The sequence below is a fragment of the Microplitis demolitor genome, chromosome 2 (genome assembly GCF_026212275.2).
Source record: "Microplitis demolitor isolate Queensland-Clemson2020A chromosome 2, iyMicDemo2.1a, whole genome shotgun sequence".
Taxonomy (NCBI): Eukaryota; Metazoa; Arthropoda; class Insecta; order Hymenoptera; family Braconidae; genus Microplitis; species Microplitis demolitor.
Window position 1 is genome coordinate 13,868,716 of NC_068546.1, and position 12,536 is coordinate 13,881,251.

The following is a 12,536-nucleotide window of genomic DNA, read 5'->3' on the forward strand; positions in this document are numbered from 1 at the left end:
CTACAACAAATGTTCTAGAGATTTTGGAGTAGATGGTCATTAGAGTACCTGCAACGTCATCAATCTATTTCGAAATGGCATAATCCGCAAAACAACATCAAAGTGGGTTCCTTAGTCTTGTTGACTGATGAAAGATTCCCACCATCGAAATGGCCGCTTGCTCGAGTACTCGCATTACATCCAGGCAGAGATGGCCTGACTCGAGTAGTCACGCTGAAGACCACTACCACGGAACTTGTACGACCAATCGCTAAGCTGTGTGTACTACCAGTTCACTCTCCAGAGGACAATCCAGTCGACACCGTTGCCAGCGCTGGGGAGAATGTTCAGTCACGAGCTTGACTAGTTTGAATCAAGCTTCGTGCATATCCGCTCGGTTCGGGAGTTGCCGAGCTCGCTACTGACTGAAGGTCAGAATAGTGCCAAGTCACTTGCTATTTGGGCCCGGCACATACAATTCCTAACTCAGGACTGTGTCAAGACGCCTTAAGAACCCACTACAAGCCGGCCAATCACGTTATTCGTTATATATTGGCCAGCCAATGAGAGGCTTCGCTATCAATTACTTCCCGTTAGCGCGCTTTTAAGCCAATGGGAGAAGTCGTTATATGCAGCAAGGCTGCCACGTCGACACCAAGCTCCTCGACGAGTCAACGACGCTACCATCTTCATTGATTCTACAACGTGCTTCGCTACTTGTTACCTCGTGCTCTTGGAACCGCTTCGCTATTCTTTTGTGATATTGAATCAACCCGCTACGCTGAATTATCCTCAATATTGAGTCAGTATATCAAGGCTGCTATTTATTGAGAATATATAAATTGTTCTTTTGCTAGAAACTAATGGTAAGATTAATTTCCGTTGAGTTAACCGCTACTGACCACGTGTCAATTTATACGCGAATTATATCTTTGAGTCTGCATTCGCTATCGCGTGTCTGTTTTGTCGCATTCGCTCTTTAGTATAAGTTCTCATAATTTTAAAGTGTAAATAAGTGTAAATAAATCTATAATTTATTTATTAATAAAATCTGTGTAATTTTTAATTGTTTGATTCACCTCGCCTAAACCAGATCCAACTGATTTATTCGCTCATTTTACATTTTGGTCCTTTGAGCCGGATCTGGCGAAATTTAAACAATTGAAAATTATTAAAAAAAAAAATTGTGAGAAAAAGTGTAGTGTCAGTTTGTGTCGTGAAAATCGCTAAGTGCCGTGGGCATTGCTGGCACTTCTAGAGTGCTGCCCGGGGTGATCTATTTTACACACCGGTGTAAAAACGACATTTAGTTAAAAAAGATCGAGAACTTAGAGTCGGGTTCACGTCATCGCGTCCATTTTGTGTGCCACGTCGAATCAAGATGGCCGCCGATGCCCAAGTCGCTCTACAAATGCAACGCATCGACACGATGCGCAATATGCCTAACCGCTTGTCTGACGCTGTACTCATAATTTTAAAGTGTAAATAATTGTAAATAAATGTATAATTTATTTATTGATAAAATTTGTGTAATTTTTAATTGTTTAATTCACCTCGCCTAAATCAGATCCAACTGATTTATTCGCTCACTTTACAGTTATATATCTTTGTAATCCATAATAATATATTAATCGCATATATTATGAAATTTTAAAAATGTCAAGTAATAATTCGACGCTGACACGTGGTCACTGAATTTGTTCAATTCTTACATTATTTTAAATAATGTAAGGTTATGTTATTTTGACCGCTCCCGTATTTTGACTTGGCCGATCCCGACTTTCGAATGATTCTCCCCCATCATTTATATTAATTATTTCGTTCAGTTAGCAGCTTAGTACGAGAAAGATCCGAAACTCGAAATAATAATAATAATAATAATCAGTGCAACCTGTCAATTGCCTGGATTGACTACCGCAAGGCATTTGACTCAACATCTCATGAGCTTATTCTCTTTTTGCTTAAATGCCTTGGGGTTAATCACGATACAGTGGGAAACATTCAGCGTACGATGCAGCTTTTGCGAACACGGTTCCACATTTCATGTGGCAACGAGAAACGTGTAACCGAAGTTATACAGTACATACGAGGAGTCTTCCAGGGAGATTCTCTGAGCCCTCTGCTGTTTTGCATCTCACCACTGCCAATATCTGTTGCACTACGCCGCACCTATGGATACGCCATGCGGCGTAGTGCAACAGATCGGAAGTATTCGATCACCCACTTGCTCTACATGGATGATCTGAATATGTATGCTCCTGATGAGGAACACCTTCAGACAGCCTTGACTATCGTAGGGGAGTATACCTTGCATTTCGGCATGGCTTTTGGGTTGGACAAGTGCGCGGTCATTAATCTGGTGAAGGGTAACTGTTCTAATGTGCGTGAAGATATCGTGTTAGTAGATGGGAGCGTTATTGATCATCTTGACGCCGGAGAGTCGTACAAATATCTATGGATTGACGGGAGTCCTATGCAGGACGTCTCGAAAATCAAAACTACTCTCTGCAGCGAGTATGTGCGGTGACTCCGGAAAATCTGGTTATCAGAACTTTCCGGGAAAAACAAAGTCTCTGCAACAAACATGCTTGCTCTCCCGGTACTCTTGTACTCTTTCGGAGTCCTTAAATGGGCCCGAAAAGAGCTGAGAGACCTCGATATCAAGACACGCAAAGTGAGGAATATGCATCAGAGCATGCACCCTAAGTCTTCAGAAGCCAGATTATACCTTTTTCGGCACATCAGAGGGAGAGGTCAACAGAGCTTGGAGTGTCTGTATGATCGTTTGGTTTTGAGTTTAACATACGAAGTTGTCAATTTCACAGCAGATGAAAACGACTTCCTTATGCAAATTGTTCATATTCATGAGAATGGGCATAAGGGAGCGTTTCTATATAAGGCAGCAATGTACGCAGCAAAATCCTTTAGTCTTGGAAGAGTCAACCCTCTTATTGACCTCCCTAAGGACGAATTGAAGACGGTCATTAGGAACGCTGCGCAACAAAAACTGCTCAGTGCACATGTGGACCAGTCCATGCACAGCGTGTTCTTTAAACACGTGCGTGAACATGGCTTGTCCAACCAGCTGACGTTTTCCTTCTTTAATTGAGCTGGCCTGATGTCCGAGACTGTGTAACGTGTTATCTTGCCAGACTTTTCCCTTGCTGGTTTAGCTCGTCGGAGTCCAAGGATCGGTAGGGAAAAGCGCGGTTAAAGAGAGAAATAATTAATAAGTGGTAAATAATATTTAGACGTAAATTAAACATAAATCTGCCTTCCTTTATTTAACAATGGTAATCAGGATTATGAAATAACAAAGACGATATAATTAAACAATAATATAAATGATGAATACAGTAAGTTAAAAAAAAAAAAAAAAGGGTTACTAGTACCGAGTTTACCCGTTCGCGGCGTTATATATGCGGTTCCCGATCGCGGGATACCAACTGGCTACGGCGCCGGGCCGGTTGGCTACGCGGGTTACCCTTCCCCAGCAAATCGCGGACTACACCCCACAATGCTAGTTTCCCCCCCCCCCCCCTTCACCGATGACTGGACGTCTTCCGGTGGCCCTAGCAAGCTACACCCAGGGACAAGCGGATCAAATCCTGCGAGCCCCACCTACTCGGACTGTGGTCACCTACAGTATTTCAGCAGAAGGCCAAAATACTGGGATAGCTGGTCAGCTTACCTCAATTTCCCAACGGAATTATTGCGGTAGGATGAAGGTAAATATTCAGTGGAATCAATATTCTACTGATTATTTATCGTCCAGACTCGTTGTTTCAAAGCGGACTTACATTGGTACTTAAAGGTTCCAACAACCTTTGTATCAGAGGAAACAAAATAATTTATTTGTCCCTCTGCCGGCGGCTCGGGTACTAGTAATAATTTAAGAAAAAGTATAAGTATTATATTGTCGACAAAGTGTTTTTAACTTTTGCTGTTGAAAGATACAGACAAATTCATTTTTGTGAAGGAAATTGAATGATACGCATTAACTTAGAAAAAATAAGCTGGCGAATGGATAGACTATAAGGAAGTGGATAATCTTTTCCTTTAAAGTTTAATGGTACAAAATAATAAAATAATACAAAGAAAATATAAATGATACGAAAACAGACTAAGTCATAATAAATTTCAACGCGGTATGAGTAACTGTTAGTTTTACAAAATTATAAAATATATAATAATTCTTCCCCGACAACAAAAAAAATATATCCGTATTGCTCTTGGAGCTTAACATAATTTTATTTTAACAACACACTATTTACTGGATCTTCACAACTGAAGGGTATATTTGTGCTTGCCAAGATGGTGTTATCAACACTCTCGAATACTGTGCTAAAGTGCTCCAGATGCAGCTACGCGACACTTTGTGTAGGGTTTGTAAGCAACATCCAGAGACAAAAAGATCTGCTCCTTGTAACCCGTGTAACACTAAATCCATTAACCTTTTGAACGTTGTCGGAGCATTTTTAAGTCCAAATGGCATTCTATTAAACTGATAATGACCATGAGGAGTTGTAAATGCGGTTTTATGTTTATCTTTTGGATGCATTCCATTCCGGTGAGATTCAGATTTTAAATCGAGAATTGAAAAATAAATTGTGCCACCCAGTTGATTAAAAATATCATTTATCAACGGTAATGGGTATGCCTCTTTAATAGTTATTTATTGAATTTACGATAATCAATTACTAAACGCTATCTTTCAGTGCCTTTTGAATCAGCCTTTTTAGGTACTGTCCATAGAGGGGAATGATAGGGAGAGGTTGAAGGTTCTGTTATGTCCATCAACAATAATTCTGTAATTTGTTTTTGAATTTCGTCTCTTTGTGCAGGTGGATGTCTGTATTGTCGAGTATTTAACGGTATGTGGAACAGGTCAGCGTATTTTTCTATTAAAGAAACTATCGTTTTACGCTTTTCCTCATTCAAATTTTCTAAATGCAAGAGTTTTAACACTTCTTCAGTACGATTTCCCCGCGTCCGAGTACTATTCTCGTATATATCTGTGTCGTCTTGCGTCAAGCTAGTATTCTCATCTTCACTTGTCCCGAAAGGATACAGAAAAATTACTGGTACTTTTACTTTAACATCTTTATCAAGAGTATTTATTGCGTACATATGAGCGATACCATTATTATTTCTAACTAGAGCTTCAACTACGTAAATACCATTTTCAAATTCTATACAAGGGGCATATCCCTCTTTAAGTTGACTGTCGACTTGCACAAACATTGCCGTTTTCGTTCGAGCTTTCAAATTGAAATATTCTCCCTAGGTAAATGATAATTCGAAATTATTTAAATGTTTAAAAGTTATAGTATTTTCTACTAAATTAATTATTCCGCCATGTTCGCGTAAAAATTCCATACCGAGTATTCCACTATAATCTAAAGGAAATTTATCTGGGATGACAAGAAAGTATGTAGTTTCATTAAAAATTTGCATTCGAATTCTATCCAAAGTAATAGCTTCAGATACACCATTTAGTTTATAACAACAAGAATCATCAATTAAATTTTTATATTTTACTTCCGGTATTTTATTAAATTTAAACTACATCCCGTATCAACTAATATTTTTCCATAACTCAATATTATATCTTTAGATTTCAGCATGATAGACGTAGGGATGGAAAGATCTATGAAAGAATTGATTTTCGATTCCCACATCGAGTCTGTTCATTTCGATTCTTGGAATCGATTAATCGATACAAAAAGTCGATTTTGATCGATTTTTGAGTGAAAATTAATACGCAGCCACATTCAAATATTTTTTATCAAAAATTTTCGAAAATCCATAACTTTCTAAAAAAGCGATTTAAAAATTCGGAATAAATCGTGGATATGTCTTTAAACAAAGACTACAACTTGTAAAGTAATTGAGTATATAAACAATGATCAGGTCCACGACCTCGGTGATTGGTGTGGAATGCCCCATATATTACTGCCCAAAGCGATTCTTACTTCAGCTCATGTGAAATTTATTTAATATTTAGTTTTTATTTAACATTAACAAAAGTAAATAGCTTTTTTTAAGTATTTTTATATAAATATAATTTAGATGCAATTAAAATTTCAGCTTGAATCAAACTTCGTTTTTATTATATAAAAATACCATTTTTGGGTTGTTTGGTTCTATATTTTTATTTCTAAAAGTGACTGGCTTATTCATTTTTATCTTAAAAAATTTCATAAATTTCATTTAATTTCATGCTGATCGTGAATCAAACAGATTATCTGACATATTTTTTTGCAAATTAGCGCTATACGCAGTATCTTCTTTACTGAAAGGATCAGCCAAACATATGATTTATTATTTATCTATTCTAAAAGTATTAACGTGCAAAATTTCAAAGTGCAGCAAATACTTCATTAAAATATTTCACCACCTCTTGGACCAATTTGTCTTGGACGAATTTATCTCAAAGTCAAATGTTAAAAATCGGTTCTTGATCGACTTTAGAAACTAAAAGCCGATTCTAAAATATCGATTTTTTTGGAAGAAAAGTCGATTTTCGAATAGAATCGGAATCAACTTTGCCATCCCTAGATAGACGTAGGTTTGTAATCTATTGACATAGCATCTACGACATAAGTTCACGTTGGCATTCTTAATTTTTGTTCAAAATTCGGCGCTAAGTGGCTACGTTTCCCGTCGGAGCGCCAACTTGAGGGAACGCTTGGTCGTTTCCAGTACTTGTACTCGGTTTTGAATTTAATGCATCGCATTTTCCTTCGTTATGAATTGTTTTCAACAATTATTCATTAAATGACCATTTATTTTACAGTAATCACATTGAAGAATATTTTTGTCTATAACTCGATTAGAATCAATGCTTTTTTTTTTGCATAAAAATTTTACATTCCTCGATACTATGATATTTCTTTTGCAGAAATTACAAAATTTAGTATGTTGGTTAAAATTTCTTTGATTTTGATGTTGTTCGATTTTAATTTTTGTGCGTAGTTTTGATTATTTTTTTGATATTGATTTCGATTTTTATGATAATGCTTTGTCTTACGAATGTTGTGAGTAGAGTCAGTATGTCAGTTGTAGCTGTTTTTCTACTTTTTCGGCTGATTTTGTCGTGGAGTCAAGATCCGAGTATTTATCTTCTTGTAAAAAAAATAGCAAATTTCGTAGCAGTTTTTTTAGCTAGCGTCGCTTTTTCTGTTTTATTTTCCCCGTCGGTATATTCAATTTCTGACAATGCATTTCGCAAATGTTGGCTTATTCTATTGTTAAAATCCCTAACGCGTTCGTGTAGGCGTTGTTGAAAGTTATCAAATTTTCTCATCCATAGTGAGATTTCTTTATTTTGTCTAAAGTGTAAATTTAAAAATGAAATAAAGTCGTTAATGCTTCTCGGGTCTACAGTACTAACTCTTTTTTAACGGTTCGCCTTTACATTTGGTCTGTAATAATTTAGCTAGAAATTCTTCGTCAATATCGTCTTTAAAATTTTTTTTAGCATTTCTATACGCTTTTGTAAATGATTCTGTTGGATAACCATCTTTTGTACCGTCAAAATCTGGGATGGTTTTTAGAAAGTCTTTATAATCAATTTTATTAGTATTACCATCATTTTGAGTTCTGTTAGGATTTGGTGCAAATTGTGAATTTAAATTTGTGATGTCCAATTTATTCATTTCCTCTGTTACGCATCGCGCTAATTCGGCTTCAAAATTTCTATTAAAAGTATCTTTTATTCGTTCATGATCTGATTTCAATTTTTGAATTTCATTCACTAATGTTTCTATTGTATATTTTGCCTCAGTGAGAGAAGTTTCCATAAGTTCTGATTTAGACATTTTTATGAATTTATATTTTTAAATTTATAGCATGTGAAAAAAAAATTACAAAATTGAATGATATCAATAAATCGAGTGACTACTCAGAAGGTTGTAAAAATAAATTATGGTCGATGCGAACATCTACGTTGCCGTCAGCAGGTTGATGGTAAAGGTCAGCAAGTATACACGATGTAGAAATCTTAGCACTCAATGTTGTTGAACTGTGTCCGTTGGGCGTCGTAAATGATGTTGGGAGATTTGATTTATTTTTAATTTTTTAGATTCTTCATTAACTTCACTCACTTGAATATTATTATGACTTTTATTTTTTATTCACAAAATTTTTACTTTTTTTTTCTTGAAATATCTGAAATGTATATATATATGTTTTATTTATTATTTTATTAGAGCGAAATAAAATTAAATTTCGAATTTCGGATAGTAAAAAAAAATTTCCGAATTTTTAATTCAAACGTTCGATATTATTAATTTAATTTTTTTTTCTTTATGATTTTATTTTAATGATTTATGAATTTTCTCAAATTCATTTATTCGAATTTTTATTATTATTTATTTTAGTAACTTCAATTCGCACTTAATTTTTTACTTTTGTTTCACAATTTTACTTTTTTTTTTTTTTTAAGTCAATATAATTTCACTTTGATAACTTAATGTCAATTTTCTTGTAAAAAAAAAAATTTCGGATTTTTGCGATTTCACCAGTCTATTCTGGGGCTGTTCGAATCCATCACTGTCACCAATTTTAATTATATAATTAGTTCTTACGTCCTGGTTGATGTTTTAGCGCTGGCGTAGTAGAGCGGTCGATTTCAATTGGACGTAATGAAAACTTACATAAAATCATAAATAATAATTAAGTATGGGTTGAACAGCCACCATTTGGTGGTTGCAATAAACTGGTTGTTTGATTATCTATATTATTTTAAATATCTAAATCCGATTTATTCAATTATAAGGTAATAATTTTGAGTGATGTGAAAATATCCAGTTGAATATATTTATCAATTGTTAATATACTTTTAAGAATAACTTCAAGAGAGTGAGAACGAAGTTGAGTTTTTGATGTCGAGCCTGACTGCTCTCGATGATTCTATGTTTCCGAATGACTTCTCTTGATCGAAAAAAAACTAGAGTAACTCTTATCAATACGTTTGGGCATTAGACCCGCGCATTGATTCGTATGGAGGGGTCATTCGAGATAACGCATATTCTCGAATGATCCATTATAATATTTATTGAGATGCTTAATTATCACGATCTCTCCGGTTTTGTTACCAACAAATGAGTCACTTATCTATGAACAAAAGTTATCTTAAACAAAATAGATGTTTGTGCAGCTGCACGTCTCGAGGATTTACTTGAAGCGTCAGCGCTTATTTATATTTGATAAAGTATAGAAAAATAATTTTATCAACTATTTCTCATATCCTTAAAATTCAAATATCTTAAGTACTATTATTCTATTAATATATTATATTATTTTATATAATTAATTAAATACTTGGAAATTACTTGGTTATCGATATTCAATATAATTAGTTAGATTTTAGGTCGATAATTAGAGAAATAAATGCCCAACGTTATCTGACGTACAGGCTGGGACGTAACAGTAATAGCGATTACAATTGTGATCTAATACTAATTAGATTTGCTATACTTCGTTTATGTGAAGGTTAGTTTGCCACATTACCTATATAATGTTTTGTCAAATCAACTATCTGAAGTTCTCTATTGAAAATACTCGGTGTCCTTTTTTACCCTCACTCATAGACAATGAGCCTAATTTCATATCATGACTATATTCTAACATGCATCACAAGATATGTATGTATGAAACTTTGTATATAGATTAATTGGAAAATCGACCTTTCATTTCGGCTGCCGAATGGTCTTTTTTTTTAATCTTTTTAGGATAAATATGTTCGTCTGTTAATTTTGTGAGTCGTGAACTTGATGTACGATTTTTATTGATTCTATACGCTTTTTCAAAGTCATCCCATTTGACATAATGAATAGCAGAAATATTTAGATCAACATAGTGAAATAATTTGAAAAATCCAGATTTCAAGCCGTCATTGTGTGCATATTCTAATGGTTTTGTCAATAAGTTATTCCAACCTCCTTTAGTAAGGTGTGGGATATCAAATAGAAGAATAATTTCGCAACCACAAAAATTGTATTGGCTGAAAGAAATAATAATAATAATAATAATAATAATAATAATAATAATAATAATAATAATAATAATAATAATAATAATAATAATAATAATAATAATAATAATAATAATAATAATAATAATAATAATAATAATAATAATAATAATAATAATAATAATAATAATAATAATAATAATAATAATAATAATAATAATAATAATAATAATAATAATAATAATAATAATAATAATAATAATAATAATAATAATAATAATAATAATAATAATAATAATAATAATAATAATAATAATAATAATAATAATAATAATAATAATAATAATAATAATAATAATAATAATAATAATAATAATAATAATAATAATAATAATAATAATAATAATAATAATAATAATAATAATAATAATAATAATAATAATAATAATAATAATAATAATAATAATAATAATAATAATAATAATAATAATAATAATAATAATAATAATAATAATAATAATAATAATAATAATAATAATAATAATAATAATAATAATAATAATAATAATAATAATAATAATAATAATAATAATAATAATAATAATAATAATAATAATAATAATAATAATAATAATAATAATAATAATAATAATAATAATAATAATAATAATAATAATAATAATAATAATAATAATAATAATAATAATAATAATAATAATAATAATAATAATAATAATAATAATAATAATAATAATAATAATAATAATAATAATAATAATAATAATAATAATAATAATAATAATAATAATAATAATAATAATAATAATAATAATAATAATAATAATAATAATAATAATAATAATAATAATAATAATAATAATAATAATAATAATAATAATAATAATAATAATAATAATAATAATAATAATAATAATAATAATAATAATAATAATAATAATAATAATAATAATAATAATAATAATAATAATAATAATAATAATAATAATAATAATAATAATAATAATAATAATAATAATAATAATAATAATAATAATAATAATAATAATAATAATAATAATAATAATAATAATAATAATAATAATAATAATAATAATAATAATAATAATAATAATAATAATAATAATAATAATAATAATAATAATAATAATAATAATAATAATAATAATAATAATAATAATAATAATAATAATAATAATAATAATAATAATAATAATAATAATAATAATAATAATAATAATAATAATAATAATAATAATAATAATAATAATAATAATAATAATAATAATAATAATAATAATAATAATAATAATAATAATAATAATAATAATAATAATAATAATAATAATAATAATAATAATAATAATAATAATAATAATAATAATAATAATAATAATAATAATAATAATAATAATAATAATAATAATAATAATAATAATAATAATAATAATAATAATAATAATAATAATAATAATAATAATAATAATAATAATAATAATAATAATAATAATAATAATAATAATAATAATAATAATAATAATAATAATAATAATAATAATAATAATAATAATAATAATAATAATAATAATAATAATAATAATAATAATAATAATAATAATAATAATAATAATAATAATAATAATAATAATAATAATAATAATAATAATAATAATAATAATAATAATAATAATAATAATAATAATAATAATAATAATAATAATAATAATAATAATAATAATAATAATAATAATAATAATAATAATAATAATAATAATAATAATAATAATAATAATAATAATAATAATAATAATAATAATAATAATAATAATAATAATAATAATAATAATAATAATAATAATAATAATAATAATAATAATAATAATAATAATAATAATAATGATAATAATAATAATAATAATAATAATAATAATAATAATAATAATAATAATAATAATAATAATAATAATAATGATAATAATAATAATAATAATAATAATAATAATAATAATAATAATAATAATAATAATAATAATAGTAATAATAATAGTAATAATAATAATAATAATAATAATAATAATAATAGTAATAATAATAATAATAATAATAATAATAATAATAATAATAATAATAATAATAATAATAATAATAATAATAATAATAATAATCTCCGGCGAACACGGAGATCACTGTTAATGAACAGACGATTATCTCATCGTCTGTCTTTTCCAGCACAGTTACATCAAGAGAGACGCCGTTCTTCTGAAGACGCTGACAATGATTTTGAAAGGCGACAAGTATGTATCTCAAAGAAGATACACTACCCAAAACAGCTACTTGACACGGTAAACCAAGAACTATCTGCCCGGATTCAGGAAGACTCTATTTTGCTCACCATCAATCAAGCTGTCTATGATGCTGCTTCCTCACTCTTACCTCCAGCGAGGAGAAATATTTCTTCTCCTGAGGCAAAGATGAGAGGGCGCATTGGGCAGCTGTCACTAAAGATTGATGATCTCCGGAAACATGTCTCCCGCATTCAGTGTGTGATTGAGTATGTAAA

The 12,536-nt window shown here is 29.2% G+C and overlaps 1 protein-coding gene across 1 annotated transcript; it reads left to right on the forward strand.

The window, feature by feature from the left end:
• Positions 1 to 11,160: 11,160 nt before the first annotated feature.
• LOC128667311 (probable serine/threonine-protein kinase clkA) lies at positions 11,161 to 12,057 on the forward strand (the record flags this gene model as incomplete). The annotated part of the gene is made up of 1 exon (XM_053736919.1): positions 11,161 to 12,057. A coding segment is annotated over one exon (897 nt), but the record flags the coding sequence as incomplete, so codon positions are not given.
• Positions 12,058 to 12,536: the final 479 nt, after the last annotated feature.